General features: G+C 43.8%; 1 protein-coding gene across 1 annotated transcript in view; it reads right to left on the bottom strand.

The window, feature by feature from the left end:
- The window catches only part of plekhh3 (pleckstrin homology, MyTH4 and FERM domain containing H3), a 34408-nt gene extending 14503 nt beyond the window's left edge, over nt 1–19905 (bottom strand). The window contains exons 1-3 of the mRNA XM_037089805.1: nt 19266–19905; nt 14149–14204; nt 4606–4700 (exon numbers count right to left, since the gene is read on the bottom strand). Of these exons, the coding sequence (XP_036945700.1) occupies nt 4606–4700; nt 14149–14204; nt 19266–19400 (286 nt within the window). The 5' untranslated portion in view covers nt 19401–19905. The remainder of the gene's footprint in view (nt 1–4605; nt 4701–14148; nt 14205–19265) is intronic.
- Between the last annotated feature and the right edge of the window lie 60 nt (nt 19906–19965).

The following is a 19965-nucleotide window of genomic DNA, read 5'->3' as shown; positions in this document are numbered from 1 at the left end:
GAAAAAATGAAATAAGACAGTTGCTCCAAGCCTTTCCAGTGGAACAGCAACACTTTTTTTAATTAGTCAAGCAACAGAAAATTAATTTACAAGTATTTGTAGTTATCTAAATTAAAATTGCTTATTCAATAACAGGTTTACAGTCATTTTTAAGCAAAAAGGCCAAACATATGATGGTTCCAGATTCTTACATGTGAGAGTCAGATGCTTTTTCTTGTCTTACACTAAAGTAAAATAAATATATTTTGATTTTGGACTGTTGGTTGGATGAAACAAGAAAAGATATCACCTTGGTTTCTAACTTTGGAACAATACCTTGAAAAATATCATTATTCACTGCCATTTTCAAAAGACTAAATTAAACATTGAATATCACACTGTAAAAAAATCTCTTTAGATTAGGCCTTTAAAAAGTCTGATAAAATCTTACGAAACAATCGACAAAATAACTGGCAGATTAATATTTCTACTTGCAGCTTTTTACATGCCAGCATGAGCCCCATTCATCACTGGGGTTTAGCATTGTTTGATATGTTCTGATACTGATTTCCAGGACACTACTTTGAGAAACACACACAAGTAAAGCCAAAATGGCAATTTATAGCATTTGCCTTTTTGGCTTTTATTATGCTATGACACAAAACCCACACCGCAACCAGCATTTCTCCTGAGAGGTCTGGGCGGCAGGTGGGCTAGTCATAGAGCTGCTAAACCAGTACGGCTGCACCATGTCGTCACTAAGAATAATCCCCAAGGCATGTAATTGTCCATAAAGTTTGCTGCAGCCTGTATGTGACTGCCTTGTTGGGGTAAATAGTAGGGGATAAAAATACAGCCAGCTAATGGCATAGGCATTAAAGCCTGCATGCAACCAACATAATTACCACTCTAGAGGTCGACAGAGTGAGAAAAGGAGAGAGAGACAGACAGAGATGTACTGTCACAGTGTGACAGAGAGAGACAAAGAGTTCAGCAGACATGCCTTCCGCCAGCTCACAAGCATGCCCGTTGGTCTTGCCAGGCCTGGCGCTACTATGCAAGACTGTTGTGCTCCCAAAGTCCTGAAGGTTTGAACAGAACGCAACAGCACAAATCGACTGCTCCAAAACAGCAGCGAACTTCTCTCCCCCTCAGCCGTTATGTGTGCAAATTGTTCCCAATAAATATTTAATCTCAAGCAGATAAATAAACTAGTCTGGCAGAGCTGTGTCCAGATGCTGCCTGGAGATTGGACAGAAGGATTTAAGAGTGCTGGTAGCGGGTCAGAGTTCGTCCAGAGGACTGATGGAGTGGCTGGCAGAGGGCTGTAACAGGCCACCTGGACTGGCACTTGGCAGGGTGGGACCATCTGAGAGGGGCAGGGTGCTGGCAGTGTGCCACTTGTGGGGTGGCTGTGCACGTGTGTTCATATGGCTTGTGCAGGCATTTTTGAGGAGCGGTTTTAAAGGAACAATTAGGCAATGTACATTCAGCTTCCTACGCTGTGAAAACGGCAGTGACGTCACACCAGCATCACAACTTCCTCTGTGGTTAGCAAGCTGCGTGCCACCTGTTAGCCAGCGCTCATTTCGCCTGCGTCTTTCTTCCCTCTGCTCTCACTCTCTTCCCATTTGCTTTCATCTCCCCCAGTTCTCCTCTCTCCCCTGTTCTCGTCCTCGCCTTAAAGTGGTTTTCTCAGGGTGTGCAAAGCTTCCACTGCCTCACTCCAAAATAAAAATAAAAAGAGAGGAGGGGGCCAAGGGCTCAGCCTCTCAGACTATGTTTCCTGTTTGAGAATGCCTCTATATGATATAAGTGGCAGGTCTGAACCCACCATAAACCCACCCAATATAGCCCAAAGCAAAAACCCTGGAGGTACTTAACACCACATCAAGGGGGGGGGGGGGGGGGGGGGGGTGGCAGCATCAAACGTGAAACAGATAAATAAAAACCATGAGGTAAGTCAGGCTGAGCATGCTGACAGACTGGATGTGGGACGGGGGAGGCAGACAAGCTGACTGGGTGAGAGACATGGGGAGAAGGGCATGCCCGCTACCTAGACGCCTCTGTCACAGACGCCCCACAGATGCTGCTCTTTTTGGGAACTTTAAACAGTGCGATAAGGAAAGGCTAAAAAGGAGAGAGACAGAAAGAGTCATGGGACCCCCTGTATACCCCTCCCATGGTCCCCCATCTGGATCCCATCTCTGTGGCCTGCTAATGTCTCCCCTGGGGGCCACGGCTCGCCCTTAATTTGTTTCATTTGTGACCCCTGACCCCCTCCAACGCCCTTCCCCCTCAAACACAGATTGAGCAAACAATCTCTAACTCTGTGCATATCCATCTCTTTACTGAAAGCCTCCTGTCGCTCTGAGTGCCCGAATGTTTTTTCAAGAAATGTTTAAATATTATTATGAAATATAAACACGATTGCCTCACTTCAAAGTTAAATAAAATTAAAGCACTATTTCACTTCAGGCAAACATGTTCCTCTCTAAACACAAAACTCTCAGGTCAGCGCCTGAGGCAAAATCCAAAACATTTGCTTCATGCAGCAAGTTTGGCAAAAAAAAAAAAAAAAAGAAAAAAAAAAGGTCTGGACAGTAAAGCAGCACAGCTATACTAAACCTTCAGGTTAGAAAACACTAAATACTTAATACAAATAAATTAAATGAGGATCCAAACAACCAGTAAAGAAGTGCTGTTTCCACATAAGTTTCCCCTCTCTCTCCACAAGTTCTTCTTTATATCCTATTGTCTCCACAGCTACCAGCATTGCGTCATTGCTGTCATAATTACTCTACTGCGGTCAGTTTTATTTTCTTGTATTTGTTGTCTCTTCCAGAAATGGCTCGAACCCTGATCTGTGGCGTGATGCAATGCGCGACATGCGTATGAAAGTCTATGCTTGAGGAAATGTAGTGCTGACGGAAAAGTAAATGAGTGAGTGAAATATTCTAAATATGGCATACACTTCAACCAAACCTGATGGCCTTCTTTTAGGTGACTGAAATATGTTTTTGCTGCTGACCTGTCAGTACAACAGTTTATTGCTTTTTCTGCTTCTCCAACCTGAAAGCGTGCCGTGCTAATACACTGAAGGGTGAAAAGAACCTCATATAACCACACTGAAGAAAAACCTAAACTAACCCTTTAACCCCATACAGCCTCAGGGATGTCCCACTGAAAAAACAAACATACAGAACAAGATGAAAGGCCCCCATGGAGGAACAGTTAAAAACCTATCCTTTAGCAACCACAGACAGAAATGAGAGGCCCTGAGGTGTCCAACTGCTGTCCTGGCTGTTAAAGTGAGGTCAGCTGAAGGAAGGGGGCGTGGTGCAAAAGTTGAAAATCATAAGTGACAGTGTAATCATTGGCCCAAGGAGAGTAGATGTCCTCTGTTTCTCCTCTGACAGTGACACAGGGACAGCAAGGGGACAGCAGTCAGGGAGGGGCGCTCGCCAAGGGCGCATAGTAACTGTTGTCAGAATTAGGCAATCTGACTGCCGCCATTCCAAACAGGACGTAACTTATCCAAGTGCTGGCATTTTACTGCTCCCTTTCAGTGGCAGGCCAAGAAGGGGGAAAAAAAAGAAAAAAATCATACAGAAATATCTTCTGAGATCATTCCTCAAAAGCATCAGACACCCAACACGGCGCTCCTGATGCCAGTAGCTATCCTTGCACGAACACACAGAGCAGGGGAGGGCGGGGGAGCAGCTGTGGGCCACATGTGGTCAGAGAGGGGCTGGCTGCAGGGCGACAGCGCTTATTAGGAGACAATTAGGGTAATGAAATATATACTACACTTAATGAGATGAACAAGGACCTCATTTATCAACTGAAGGGCAAAGTAATAATTATTGATTAATTTATGGATGTTTTTTTTTTATTCATGTATTAAATGCACACTTTGTAAATTTGGCCGCCGGCCGACCCTCAATCATAACAATGAAAACACAAGAAGTAGTTTGATGATATCTTGAAGTCAGTGGGATTGTGGCCGTTGTTGTGTTCATTGTTAAACAACCACCACTGGCAATGAAAATCTATTTGATGTGACAAAAATCTGGTTCACAGACAAGTTTCATCACATTTTTGTCTGATGATGATGAATCATTTTCTCTGGAAGTTTTAGCGACAGGCACCCAAATGACACACCTTGAGAAAACTTTTTAATTTCTCTTTGTTTTACTACTTTTGGAAATGACACATGGGACCAAAGTACCAAGTAAGTACGAAGTAAGTACCAAACTAAACAAAACAGATCTAGGTCAAGACAAATTCAGACATTTAGTCGAAGTCTAGTTCTATAACTTTAAATTATCAGGCTGTAAAATGTAAACAAGTTTCCAGGAGACCAGGGTGATGTGTTCATGGAGCACAATGTGTCAAACCAATAGTCCAAAACTCAAAAAAGTATTCAACTTGCATTAACATAAAACAGAAAAATCTCACAGTTCAGAGTCTGAAGTCAGAGTATGATTTTGCCAAAATAACAAATTTTTCAACAGAATTTTCTGTTGACTAATAAGTTGATGCTGACATTCACCACAACTGAAGAGAGCAGGTAGATGCACGAGAGTGACCGTGGTGTTAATGTGTCCTGGGAGCTTGACTTACCTTTGACCAGCAGCTCAGGCTCGTCCTCCAGGCCCATTTTATTCTTCTCAATGATCAGGCTCTTCATCTCTTCAGACACGTCTGAGACAGTGTGCCTGCATGGAAGAGCAGAAAGAGAATGTAAATAACTCTGCTTCCCTCTGGACTCCAGTCTTCCCCTGACTACTCCCTCCCATTGGACAGCTAATTGGCCCAGAGACACACAGTTGGCTACCCATGTGACACTGTGCCAACTACAAGCCTCCCTGATACTCTTAGGTGGGGGTCACACAAGGGAGACTGGAAGAAGTGCCACGAATATCTGTCCTCCGCTGTTCTCCTACTTTCCTTCCATAGCAGCACGCAGGCACACAAACACACACTGATGCATACCACGCCACTGTGGACAGCTCGTCTCTCTTTTATCACTTTGGCCGGCGAGCCGAGCGGGCGACTGAAAATAAACGTGACAGAGCGACGCCGGCCTGACTCCCAGCCAGACAGCTCACGCCGGTCAGGGGAAGGCAGCAGGTTCAAGAGGTCACAGCCTTGGATAGTTAAGACGAGGAACATCAAAAACATCTGTAAATCTGTTGAACCGCTGTTTGTTCTTTCCTTCCTTAATGCCTCATGATCACGTCTGCAGCTACTCCTACATACATGACTCTTCAACATCTGGACAGGCGATGTTGTGTACAAACTCAAGACTTTGTTATCTTTGGCTAAGGTCCATTTCCAGCTAGATTGTTTAGAGGTTTTATCTCTCCTCATTTATTTATCTAATTACTCGTTTATTTTCTCGATTTCCGGGGTCTAACAAGCATGTGAGGTACAAGTGACAAACCCCTCCTTGCTTCCTGTCCTCCTCCTCCTCCTCCTCATGGGATTATTGCTCAGGAAATGAATCGAGCCCTCCCTCCCAGCGATATTTGGCCTCTAGTTACCTACTCCTTCGCCCGCTGATTTATGTGAGTATTGATCTGATAACTCCAGAGGGCCCCTCCTCAAGGAAGGCAGCAGTAATCAATGGGTCTGAATATAGCCTTATCTGCTTTGACTCAGCTTACATGACTGCACAAGCCATTTCCTGTCTTTCTGTGTTTGCTGACCTGATCCCGCCTATAGAATAGTTTATCAGGTGGACCTCTGTGACATTATCCTAAAACAGCGTACGCTTAAATCCATACAGTTTGTTTCCTTCATGAAATACATTTGCAGTTATAGATCCAAACACACAGGCACTAGTAGCTAATTTAAGCAAATGTTCAGACACAGTGAAACTCTATATTGTTGGCCAGCTGTGTGTGAACTGGTTCAGGACATCATCAGCAAGCAGAAGCGAGCAGGAGAGTGTCAGGATCCTGTCACGTTATACTCAGTCCCTAAGCTCAATCGCCTGCTACACAGCAGCCTTGGGGGACCTCCGACAGTCTCTGCATATGCACACACTACTTATAGGCATTAAAATAAACACTGAAATGTGACGACGTCTCTTATTTGAGGTTGTTAATAACCCCTGCCACATCATGGAGACATGCATGCAGACAGGCAGAGTTGGTCTATATGTAGCCCAAATGAGAGAGGGATTAGATTTATAGAGAAACTACGCCTTGACTGGAAAACACGGCCTAGCGAGGGTTGTTTATATTCAATACTATAGGCTACTTTGTGCCACTGTCTGTAACGGGCTTGAACAGCAATAAAACCTATGAAATATTATCATAACAATTCTGAATTTCTTGACTAAAAAAAAAAAAAAAAAAAAAAAACTGGCGTAACCTGCTGCAGGATTTACACCCACAACTGAAGCAGTTGTGTGGTACACACGGCGATACATCTTGGAGAATTATTCCTGGAGTTCAAAATCAAACTTGGCTCTCCTGTCTGCAGATTTCTAAGAACTGTGGGTATTTTGCCATACCACGAGTGCAGACAGAAATCTGTTTATCTGCCCCCAACTGGTCTCACTCCATCTTTAACTTGAAATACTTTATAAATCAAGTTAAGTGCTTCTTTTAGGTCATGCAGGGAGAGTAGAGGGACTGAAAGGGGGAGGAAAAGTCTGGGTCCAAACCCAGGTTTTGGCCTTTAACAGCACTGACCTTTAATTTAAATGCTGTCATAGCAGAGTCAGTTTGACCATTGTGTCCAAAAAGTCAGGCTGATGTCCAAAATCTCTCTGGCTGGTGACCATGGCAGAATGAAGCCATCTCTACAAAAAGGTCTGCTCACTGTCTCATTATGACAACAAACTTGTTCTTGTTATAATGAGATGTGTTAGTTACTCATTTTTGTCACATTATAATATGTCTTACCATACCAACATTAAGAGTATAAAGAGTAAAAGATACAGTCACAGGTCAAAGATGGTTTGTTACATAGAACCAGACTCGTGAGGTCACCTGATTTCATGAATCCTGCTTTAACATCTACTGACCACATGCACACAAACTCACACACTGTGCAAAGCGCTCGGTAGTTACTGAACAAAAATGCTATTCATTAACAGGAACAGGCCTGTTTCAGACAAACCTGATGGAAAATAGATTATAAATTGAAAAGCCCCAAAACATTATGTGCTCCTCCTGAATCCAAACACTCTAAAGAGGAACTATTCTTCAATAGCACTCTAACTCTGTACAATTTCTGTTAGCGCAGGCACCGACTCTTTTTTCTATCAATCCCATACATTTCAACATTCAAGCCTTAAAGGGTAACGGCACTAATTTTACACATAAAGGTGTGTTTATAGGTCTTAAAAAGTACAACTACATATGCAAAAAAAAAGTAGTATTAAGTCTTTTACAGCTCCAGAGGGAGCTGCATGTAATCTGATAAACTGCCTCCAGTGATATCACTCTAAGATTATCTGCATTGTGGGGATGGATGCCTAGACTAATGCTCTTGCTGCATTTTTTTGTCATTTGTACTTTAATTGTCCAAGATTATTTCCCTGATTTTATACCCAACAAAATTGTTTGAGATCGCAGACAAAAAGCATTCACTGCAACAATGGCCATGTGGGAACTGTTGAAAGATGCAATCCAGTTACTCACTGACAGCTCATGGACTGGATATCTGGCAGCCGAAATATCTGGTTGAACTGCCAACAGGTCAGGGAGCGAGGAACGAGCTACAGCCGATAAAAACAGACACACTGCTGCACCTGCTCATTCTTATCCATCCTTTCACCCATATTCTTTTTCATTTTCTACCTTTTTTTCTGCAAATCAGCTAGCACACACAACTTGGACCGCATGTGTAATCTTGTAGTGTGTGATTCTTCTTTTACTGAGTGCAAACCACAACGTCTGCACTGCTCGACAAAGACAACATGACAGAAAGCTGTGAGGTTTGAACAGTGCAGCAGTCTGACAACTTTGAATGTCGGGAAGTCTGACCGGGGCCACTGAGCCGCTGAGTGACACCACTGTAGGCAGTTTATCAGATTCTGTGCAGCTTCCTATGAAGCCACAAAAGTGCTTATACCACTTTTTTCCACACATGCAGTAGTTCACAACCACAATTCAATGAACAAACAAAACAACATGATTCCATGCATTCGCTTTTCTTCTGTACTCATGGTGTTTCTCAAGCTTAAGATGCACTTAAACATAAACATCTGCATGACATAGTTCATTCTATACTTTCTTCCCATGCACACTGCAATGTATCCGGTAAGGATGGCTGACAGATAAAGAAAACTACATGCGATACAGCTTGGGGCAAACGTTTAGGCACTGGTGATGTGGGGGCTTTTGGATCTCCACAGCTGTCCAGCAGCCCTAAAACCCCCAACTTCATGGAACCCTCCCAGCCCCCCATGCTACCGCCCCCACATTCCCAGAAGTCCCAGCAGAGGCTGTGACGGTGGGGCCTTTCGTGGGCAACTTCCTGTGGAGCGCAGGAAACAATTTGACATGGGGATTAGACAGCCCAGAGAATAGAGCGAGTGCACATCCACAGACAGCACCTCTCCCTCTCTGGTTTAGCCCTCCCCTCGAGGACAAAACATTATCTACTGCCAGAGGGGGGGCATCATTTGAATGTCACATGGCTCAACAGTTGAGGTTTGAAATGTGTTTGAAATCCAGGTAGTTCTGCCCTGTGGTTTCTGGCTAAGATCAACACACTGCACAGAAAAGTGCAGCATGGAAAACCGGCACAACACCTTCACAATTACTGCTGTCATAAAAAGTAGAAGGGGAAGTCGTAAAAACAAATGTGAGAAAAGAAGAAACATGATTTGAGAGAGGAAGGGACATATTTCCATATGACAACCACACAGATCTGATCTGTATGATAAAACTATAGAACATATTTATACCCTGAACATTCGTGTGAGTGTTAATGTCCTCCAGCCTTTTTAGAGAATTGACAGACTGCGTGGTGTAAAGCCACTGGGGCCCTCAGACATTGTGGCTGTACTTATCTATCCATCACTACCAGTTTTGTGTGTGACCTACTTTCTCAACTTCATACTTACATGTTCATGCCTCTTTTACACCTAAACGACACAACAACAATGTAGGACTTGGTTCCCAATCGTTCTGTATTGTTAAGAATAATGGGCTGTTAATGCACCTACATCTTACAGACTAATAAATAATATCTGCCAAAGTGACTGACTTACGTTGCTTAAAGAACACAACATTACCATGTACAGTATAAATACATGTCATTAAATAATGTTATTTAAAAAAAGCATTGTAAAATGCACAGCTGTTAAGGTAAAGGTGGGTGGAGGTTTTCTGGGAATTACGTGAGGTCACCAAAATGCCATGTACTCAAAATAGAGATAAAGGTGTATGTCGTCCCGCCCTCACAGGTGCAACAAAACTAACAGGAGAGTCAAGGTGATGTCAGTTAAGCACAGTGTGGACACACCCACAGAGCCCTGAGAAGAGGTCTAATGAGCCAGATTAGTGAGAACACCTTTAAGGTTAGGGAGTGATTTGTTTTAATCGTGAATGCAATTTATCTTAATAAGACTGTACTCCAGGCTGCTGGGAGTTTGGGAGCAGCCTCACTGCCCTTTGGCCATAATGACGGCCTTGACTCTGTTCTCTCTTCCACTCTGATTATGTGATGAAGAAATAACAGTAGTTATGTTTAAAGTCCAATTTTTAATGATCAAAAATAGTTCAGGGATCAGTGGCCTCACCGCCACATCCTTCAAACTGTAATTATGAGTAAAACTGGCAAAGCTGTTCGTGCAGCCTCTGAGTTGTTATTAAGAGTCAGAGATACTGGGAATTTCTGACAGCAACAGTATGAAACATTAACCATTATTAACTTGATTTAGCTGGAGCTGCAACTAACGATTATCTTTATTATTGATCAATTTGCTGATTATTTTTTCAAAGGGATTAACTGTTGTTTCCATTATCAGTATAATCATGTCCTGAATAATTGTGAATATCCTCACAAGAGTGACTTTAAGAAGTTATCTACCTTGCTAATACACAGTCCTTTATTGGTTTTCTTATCTATTTTGAATTGCCACAAGGGGAAACCCACATTTCGCTGGTCATTCCAAAATAATAAACATGTCACGCTGGCTAAAGGCTCAGCTTGCCTGTTGGGACCCCGACAAAAAATCTTAAATCAGATTTAAGATTTTCCAAACTAAAGGACAACAGGGAGATGAGTTGCCCGCCTTTCATTTATCATCTGTTTATGTGAAGTAAAGTGAATTAGTATGAAGTATGTCTTACTGCCAATTTAAGAGTTTTTAAGGATATTTTGATGCTTATCGGGATAATGCTATGAATCACAACCAGAATAATACTGGCCACAAATCTGCACATCATCCCATGTGTAGTCAGAAAATAGTGAAAGATTTCCCAGAGATAAAGGTGAAATGTCTTGTTTTGTTTTTACAAACAGGCCAACACCAAATCTTCACATTCAAAAAGACACAACCAGCAAATGTTTTTGTTTTGTTTTTTTTTGCTTAAAAAGGACCTAAACGACTTTCTGTTCATCAGTATGGTTGTTAAACCTCTGGATTTAGCAAATTTTAAAAAGGAGCTATACATAGTTTGTTTGTATCTGGTTTCACTTGTCAATCAACAAAATCACATGAGCATCTATGCTGAGGTAATCAAACTTGAACACTGCCAAGACTGAATGTATTCTTCTCATTCTACCAACATTGATGACAAAAGTATTGAAACTGTAAAGCCACTGATTGACTCAAATCAACAGTATATTGGCCGTTTCTACACACTGAAATAAGGTCATCACAACTGATGAGCATATTGTCTGCAGCCCCTTCATGTAGACAGTGATTGTGACACACTTAAATCCACAAAGTACGAGCAGAACGATGCGTTGATTAGTTTGTGTCTGTGTGGTGGTCGCTGCCGGAGCGATGAGTAATTGATTTCAGTCCAGGGTTTAATCAAAACGGCGAGATGCTAATTAAAGTCAGAAAAAGTGGTGTCCTTGCTGTCGGGCTTGGATGACCGCAGTGGAAACAGTGGAGACGTGTTCCGGCATACAAAGTGGGCCCTTGTGACCACAAGAACAAGCATGGTTGCAGAAATGACCCTTGTGTGGATGTGTCAAAGAAATAAAGAAAGATTTATTTGATGAATGAAACGTGGACGGTTCCACAAAGTGATTTTAAACAGACGACTTCAAGCCTTTTTGTTAATGTCCAGGCTCATATACTTTACACAACGACATCCATACACGCTTCTGCACAGTTTATGCACTGTCCGAACAAGCATCAAGGATATATAACACTATCTGAGAAGACGTTCATTATAGTGAGTCATACTGCTGCACTAAATAATCAGTTTATCTTTGTAGAAATCCATTTCTCGCTCTCTCAGGTCTGTATCCCCTCCCCCACAGTGCATGGGCTGGCTGCAAGGGCCTCTAGCTGAAGCTGGGCTGGTGGGAAAATGGGAATGTGGTGATTAAGACTGGGCCTATATGACCTCCCAGCTAAAAATACGCTGTTTACCCAAGACCACTGCCAAGAAACTCTGGACTAGGCAGAGGGGAGAGGAAAAAAAGTCATGTTTTGAGAAAGGAGGAGGAGGGGGGCGTGTATGTGTGTGTGTGTGACAGGAAGTCTGAGTTTGTGACTGAAGGAGAGTGTTGATCAGCAAGAAATTTTATGATGGAGAGTGTGAGTGATTTCTCAGTTTAAATGATAAGCGAAATGTAGCGAAGTGAATCAATACGTTGTATATTTGCTGACGTAATAAACGACAAGTTTGTAATCGTTGGATGGTTGACAGACGGGCCGACAGACACGCAGACAGGCAATTATCGTGGGGCCCACTTCTAAGCTTTTCACGCACATATTTCATGCACACAAGCACATAAATTCACACACATGAAACACATTCTGAAACATTGGTCTCTTTCAGACATCACAGCCTAGCAGCCCACACCAAAAAAGTTTTTGACTGTCAAAGAAGAAGAGGGGGGGGGCGGGGGGAGACTAATGAGAAAGCAGACGGAACAAATGTCGAGAAAGGGTTACGGACAAGTCCTCAAGTGTCCACTTTCCTTCCAGTACACTTTGTACTCTGCTCTGCTCCAGCTATGAGAAGGAACTCAAGAGTCAGGAAAGTAGGGATGAAAAAATAGTGATGATGTAAGACACATTTCAGTGTGAGCACAGCGGGAGGGAGCAAGCTGCTTGGCACATTGTGCTTACTGACAGACAGACGGACGGACAGAGAGTGGAGACCTGCAGTAACAGATCAGGCCACTAAGAAATACCTTTTTTTTTTTTTTTTTTTTTTTTAAAAACTTTCTGACTTGAATTGAAACATGATAATCCTGTGTATTCTAGGTTTGTGTACTATATACATAGAGGTTGTGTCACCTTGTCAGACACAATCCATATGTGCTGAGCCATGTCAGGTTCAGTTAAAAAATCAAATCTGACTGTGCATCTGCCCTGCAGCCATGTTTGTGTACTGTAAAGAAGACTCAAAATACACACAAAAAATGGTATGTTTCAAATAACTGACTGTGACTATAATACATTTTAGCATACAATATACAATATACACAGGAAATTAATGGGTATAACCAGGAATTCTGGAGGACCCTCGATATTGCCCATACTCACATTTGCATCTGTACCCACATTACCATATTAACCTCACTCTTGCAGGACAAAAAGAAATCGCTGTTCGTCACTATCAAATCTGGATCGTTATTCAAACTAATAGTTGAGATTAATGTCTCCTTCTGGACACTTCGATTCAATAGCCCAATAAAAGTACAAAGTAAACCAGAGCTGCCCTGCCTGTAACGTGAGACTGGAGATAAAGGATATGACCCCATTTGCGACACCACAATGCCCTGACTTATCAGAGCCTAACTTGGCTTTCCCTCTATACAGCTGAACTTCTGGGCGTGTTCAGTCACTGGCCAGGTAATGACCAAGCACTACGCTCTCTAATCTCTGCACTAAGTGTGATGATTACAGCCAGGCTCTTAACACACTCCCTTCAAAACCAGTAGTTAATTATGCCATGTGACCTGAGGCCACTATATTGTAGATGTGACACACACACACGTACGCGCGCACACACACACACACACACCCGAGCCACACCTCTTCTGGGAGTGCTGCTGAGGTGAACTGAGTCACCCAGTCCAGTCAGCCTGCCTCCCTACTCACATATTCCCTTTCTTCATTCCCTAGAGCCGCAGGAGACAGAACATCCTGTATGACTGCAGGTAAACTTCCGGAGGCAGCTCGCTTCTTGTTAAAAGCCACAGACCCTCGTCTATTCATTTCTGATGTACGATAGTCCAACATGTTGAAGTTTGTGACTCACTGACCGTGAGTTGACTGATGTACAGTAGAGATTGTGCATGAGGGATGGGGGCGGGGAGGGGCGATAAGGGCACGATGCCAGAGACAGAGAGGAGCAGAGCCTGGCTACATCACTGTCTGAGATCACAGCCCTGCACTAATAGTCTGGATCAAGCCCTCCATGAATCACTCCTTTTCATTGGCACTAGCATTCACTTGTCAACCACATGACCATTTGAATTTCATTATTCTTGAGACGAATAGTGGTTCCTTGTAACCGGCAGTTTGAGTGTACAGCCTTCAAGCTGACACAGTTTGGTCCAAGTTAACCTGACGTTACGACTGTGATTGGTCACGAAAGTATCTGCTGAGGACTGACATGTCATTTTTGAATGGCAACACTCCCAACGGGCGCAAATTGACAGTCCACAAGTAGTCAAACATTACTCCTGCAGCTTGGAAATGTCGGATCATCTGTCTATACACATGTGAATCTGCACTGATTGTATACACACACAGGTCATGCGTGTGTGTGTGTTTATGAGGTTAGGCACATGGGCACATGAGGAGAGCCCCATGAGACAACAGGCACTGCGGGAGAAGTGAAAAATCAAGTGACTGGTCTTTACATACACGTGCACTGACCTGAGAAAAAAAATACAAAAATCCCCAGTACTCAGAGGAAGCAGAAGATTAAAATAAGGAACTATTACTTCCTAAAAATATGGTAAAAAAAAGAAGAAAAATCTGTTTCTCTCTCTCCTTACCCATTTGTTCCATTGGCTGTGCGAGTTGGTTGAGAAACAGTCACCTCGGCTGGACTCTGTCAACAGAAGAGAGAGAATAGTGTAAATAGATGATAGTGCAACACAAACAGTAGTCTGTCCTTAGAACAAGTCCACAGGTTGGAGTTATCCCTCAACAGTTTGCCTTCAGTGGCCATGTTACAGTAGAGCATGCAGCCATTCCTGGCAGTCGCAGCACATAGCTGCTCGGTTCCTGTAATGCTTGGCTTTCACTTGCAAGGGGTGAGCTGGTGGAGAGAAATATGGCATGCAAAACAGGCTCATTTAATATAGGAGTGGGGAACAGAGGAATCTTTTGTGCAATAGCTGCATGCACCCCAACCAGCAAATCCTGAAATGCCTTTATTTTCTCTGGGAAGGTTGTTAACCTAAAATAACCTTAGGTTTGACTCACAACAGGATCAATTGCCTTCATCTTTTCTATTGACATGTTTATAGAATCACAAGTTGTTGGTAAAGGCTGTAAGCTTGATGAAAACAAGTGGGAAAGACAAGGAAACCTTGAGGGTCTTATGTTCATTATCCGATGAGCACAGCCACAAATCGTACATAAAATTACTAGCTAAATGTTATCTCAACTGAAGCCAGCTACTCATATCAAATCGCATTCCCTCTTTCCTGGACATCAGTTTTCTCTCGACACTGGAGTTACTGCTTCTAGTGACTACAAATTGGGCCACCGCTGGCAGACACGTAAAATCAAATTTCACGGGTGGAACAATGAACTTTTGATTCCAGGACTCCCCTGTTAGGCAGAAGATGGGAAAGATGTTTCCTTTCACAGCACTCAGGCCCCTAGATTCCCAACCTGACCTTGGAAAACCCCATCAGACATCAGAGCTCGCCTGTGTGCAATTTGGACCGGTTCCCTAATGTGCAGGGCAGCACTGTGTGTCCTCGTGGCCTGACTTGTTGTCTCTGTGAGCCACAGCCTTGAGCCAGCTCCTGTGGCTTCCCCGGCCCAGCTCGGGGGTGTTGGCCTACCTGAAACACTATCCAGGTCAGCTCTGGGCCCCTCACAGTTCACACACCACACTTTACTACTGGGCAAACTAGCCTAAGTATAGCCCTTGCGCTGCAAAAAAAAGTGTGCTGGTTCTTTTCGGAAGGCTCAAAAATAACAAAGAAAACACAAACTGCAAATTTATAGGCCTGGAGTCTGTGTTATATTTAAAAGTCAGATGGACTGCGAGGCAAATGAGGAAAAGATGGTTTGGATAATTAGATTTGATTAATGTTTAACTCAGGGAGAGGTACTGTAAAAGTCAAACCAGACAGACAAGAATAACTGAACAGTGTCAGCTTGTGAATGAAAGAGTGTGTATCTGTCAGCCATAAATGATTTAACCAATCCAGACAGACTGCCGTGACTGAAATGACAAATCAATACTAATCACGTCAACCGACTGCAGAGCTGTAATTCCATGATATAAACTAATCACAGGATCAATAAACTAAGGGGTCAGGTAGATCAAGATAGGATATCTTCAGTAACTCTCCACAAATCGTGACAATTCACAGAAAAGTAGCTTTCCAATAGAGTTAATGGGCTGTGGGATGAGGAACAAGGATAGCGTGCGATGCAGAGCCCTGGCAAAAGCTCTCCCTTTGGACGGGCAGGGGATGAATCACTCCAGACTAGAGTGGAGCATGGAGGGAAAGAGGGAAAGATGCCGTGATGTGTTCGTTCCGTGGCTGACTTCCGCTCTCGCTTCCCCCCAGATCTACTCTCTCTCTCTCTCCCTTCAGCTCTCCTGGGAGGCTGAGTAACCAGGAGGAAATGCTTGGGCTCAGCCAGTGTCGGCCTGAAGACCAGATGTGTGGCCTGGAGGTGGTGAGGCAGAGACGCAACGGAAACCAAATATAAACCAGCCTACCATGACACCTCTGAAGACAGAGGGCAGTAGTGACGGTTAATGGGACCCGCTCTCAGCATGGCCGGACTGTGCCCATTTGTTCCAAGTAACAGGATGCACTGCGGTGCTCCAGCCCACACTTACAACTGCCCAGGCCCGAGCGCTCTGTGGCAGCTGTTTATTGGTAAAGGTGACTTCACATTACATAAAAACTGAATAAAGTTTCAGTGGAAACATGGAAAGAAGAGTGAATGACGGATGTCCTGTTCTAAAATTAGTGCCTTGCTGTCCCAACACTGGAGGCATTCAGCTCTGTGTGACTGTTTGGGCAGCTGTTGGAGAGCAGTTTCTTTGAATGAGGACTGTAAACATGCAGGGAAAAGGGCTTCTGACATGGCCCTGTGCTCTTAAAGGCCAAGCCTACACGAGCGTCAGCACTGACTCATGATTCCAACCTCAGTGAGTAGAGTCCTGGCAAAGAAGTGTGAGTCGTCTATGGCTTCAGTGCTGTGGATGCTACACATCGTGGCATCCCTCTGGCAGCATGTTGGAAAACAAGGCAGGAGATGTTGGTGGAGGTTTTGGATGTCTTGAACGAGGGAGACTCCACCAGACCTGTGGGTTACTGTGGTTAACCCTGGCAGGAGCTGGACGGAGGTCTACTAAATGGAGTATTTCAGTGTTACAAAGTCCAAAAGACACACATATACACCCAGGGAGGTCCAACCTGCTGTCTGAAACTGCAGCTTGTCGATATCTGCATGAAATGGAGCACTCTGGGTAAACAATGGACGGTAGCCCTGAGGGGCTTTCCCTGGGAATCATTGTAGACCATCTTCTACCCTCCACCCCACCCCGTCTGTTGACACCAGTGAAAACCAAACAGTACCAGTTAGATCTGTATATTCTGAGGGAGCGTAGTGAATTTCACTGGCTAAGAGTCAGCTGGTGATGTTGGCTCAGAGCTGTTCAGCTGTGGTCTTAATTAATGCCTCAGTGTGAACTATTGACACAGGAGTTACAATACCCAGGATAAACCAATGACACACATCAAGAGAAAACAGGATTTGTGGAAGCACATCAATTACCTGTAAGCATTTAGGAATCAATAATCAATTATTCCAGAACACCTGGGTACATTTCTCACAACAGTGAAGGCTTATGTAATTCAAAAGAGCAGCTGACTGCTTTTGGTTCCTTGTTAAAACACTATCACTTACATCAGTCATTAAAACGGTTCCTCCGATTGAGAGCTGAGCTGATAAACTGATCACACGATAGATGAAGACAGAATGTTCTTCAAGGGAAAATCTATCACAGACTATATTCTGTATGGCTCAGCACACGTCATATCACACTTACAAATATTTACAAGCAAGAAATCAACAGAACCAAGACTCTAATCAGCGATTTAACAGAGGATAGAGCAGCTGCAGACAAGAGGAGTGTTATGAGATGCACATTTGTTACCTTTTATCAGAAAATGATAGAGGCAGCTCTGTTTTAGGAACTATGCAAAAATAGGATCATCAAACATAAAACAAAAAAAAAAAACTGCAGGGACAGAGTCGAAAATGAGCACACCATGAAACAAAAATGAAACTCTTTATCTTAAGTCTGATGAAGAGCAGTGTCTCTTGAGGCGTCAATACTTGGTGCAGTGTGCAAGCTGCCCATCTCTGTCATTAATGGCAACTAATAGCTTTCTTGTGTAAAAATGACATCATTTTCACAAGTTTGAACAGACCTCTGGAAATAACCATTAAAGTGAGGCAGTATATGCTACATGTCTTTTAGAGAGACTAGCAGCCGATCACAAAACCAACAACTCAATCAATGCCATCATCTCTTCTAGCTACATTCTTCTACAAGCAACACATCTGCAATTGAACAAACCAACATTAAACCCGAGCCACCCGCAGGAGCACAGTCACACAGATGGAGCATTTTAATGAGGGGTCAGGGAAAGTTACTATGTCTCGCTTTTAAAGGGCCATCAGACGCCTCCACCGGGACATGTTACTGTGATCTTGTATTGATCGTGAATGTGGAGGGCAGTTGGGTGCCTCTGACCACCAACGGCCAGGCAGATGGTACATTATGACCAAGAACGGGGATGTTTGCCAAGAAGAAGTGGGCTACACACCAACACCTCACTGGATACCCCCTGAGCAACAGATGTTGCTCTTATCAAGCGGCCGCTGGTACTGTTAGATTTCTGTTGAGGCAATAACTGTGTAAAACTTATCTGTTCCCAACGTTTTCATGCAAATCGCCGCGGTGTCACACTGGTTGGTTGCAAACAGACAAAAGGGCCAATAAATATATCAGCAGGCTATGCAAGCAGGGGGCTCCAGGTGACATTACTTTTATCAGTAGTCATGTCTTAGCAGCACAGAATACCTCGGCCTACGATCCCAAGTAATACATTATGAAAATCAAGCTTGCACTGGAGTCAAAGGCTAAATATTTGTGAGAAAACTCTCCTTGATGAGAGCGTGGAAAAGCACACAATCCCAATGAATATTTGAGGGTGGATTTTTCTAAGAGACTGTACATAAAGAGCTGTACATAGGGTCATACAGATAGAGCCTACCTCAATTCAAGGCAACAATGCCCCCTCACAAGTGGGTGGACAATGCTGAACTCTCTGTGCCTGATCAGATGACTAACATTACAGAGGAGACAAGGCCGCAGTCTTATTTGCAATTGAGCGGACGGAGGCCAAACACACAGGATCAGTTCAACACACTGGGTTTAAAGCTTGCATCAGAATGTGTGTGTGTGTGTGTGCGTGGGTGTGCATGTGTGAGTGTGTGTGTGTGTGAGGGATTGCTCAATGTTCCCAAAGGCTTCGAAACCAAGAAAACCTGCGCGTCACACTGACCAGAGGCAGCAATACATTCATAAACACATCTATCCTGCATCTGTTATAGAGGCTTGCATGGAAGAAGCTGGTGATTCCCTGTTAAGAGGTTACATGTGAAACACTGTAGGGGAACTTTTACTATCATAACTTGAAAATCCAATCCATATCTTGTGTTCTTAAAGTAACCAAACACTGTAACCATATCTGTTTGCATAAAATTATGATTCTTTTTCCTGAAGCTGTTTCATGGGTTGATACAGCCCCTGCATTTCAATACATTAAGTGAACTTGTCTGTGTGTGTTAAGTATTCATGCACATGAGTTCCTGTGCAGTGCAGGTGGAGAGTCCTTACCCGTCCATTGGGAGTCAAGTCCTCCTTGTTGCGCAATTCAAAAGACTCTTCCTCCTCTTTCTCCCCATAGTCCCGTCCAAGCAAACTGAAGCCCTGCCTGCAGCACAGAAACCAGCAAACTCCTTGCAAAGGCATTCAAATGAGGTTAAGTGTGTCCTCTCTTGCTATCCAGGTCGGTGAATTCAACACTCGCGGTGTTGCCTCGGCCGCAAGTAACTCCAGAGCAGGCAGCAGGAGACCCTCTCCATAGATATCCAGCGAGGAGGAGGATGAGGAGTAGCATAAGCGTCGCTCTCTCCTCTCTGTCAGACAACATGTACAGATGTCTCCTCACTGTACATGGCAGCAGTCGTACCTCGGCGACACCGGCAGCGAACCGGTTCAAGAAAAAAAAGAAGAAAAAAAAAAAGACAGAAAAAAAAAATCCTCCCTCTCCTTCCAGACACCTTGCTCTCCCCGTTTGAACAACTTCAGACGACCAAAGTGCAGGAAAAACACACATTCAGCTTCCAGAAGCGACGCTGTGGGTGAGAAACGCACCGAGCTTGAATGCGCCTGACAGGAGCGACACGGCCGCTGTCAGCGTTTAATAAACTCATTTGGTGAGTGACATGTGAGCGCACCTCTGTAAAGCTCCGACTGTCTGACTTCTGAGTTTGAACAAAAGCGTGCTGCAGCTGGGACAGGGTAGAGTGGGAGG

This window comes from Acanthopagrus latus, chromosome 23, assembly GCF_904848185.1.
Source record: "Acanthopagrus latus isolate v.2019 chromosome 23, fAcaLat1.1, whole genome shotgun sequence".
NCBI classification, from domain to species: Eukaryota; Metazoa; Chordata; class Actinopteri; order Spariformes; family Sparidae; genus Acanthopagrus; species Acanthopagrus latus.
The sequence above is the reverse complement of the archived record's forward strand: the minus strand, read 5'-3'. Positions and strand labels throughout refer to the sequence as shown.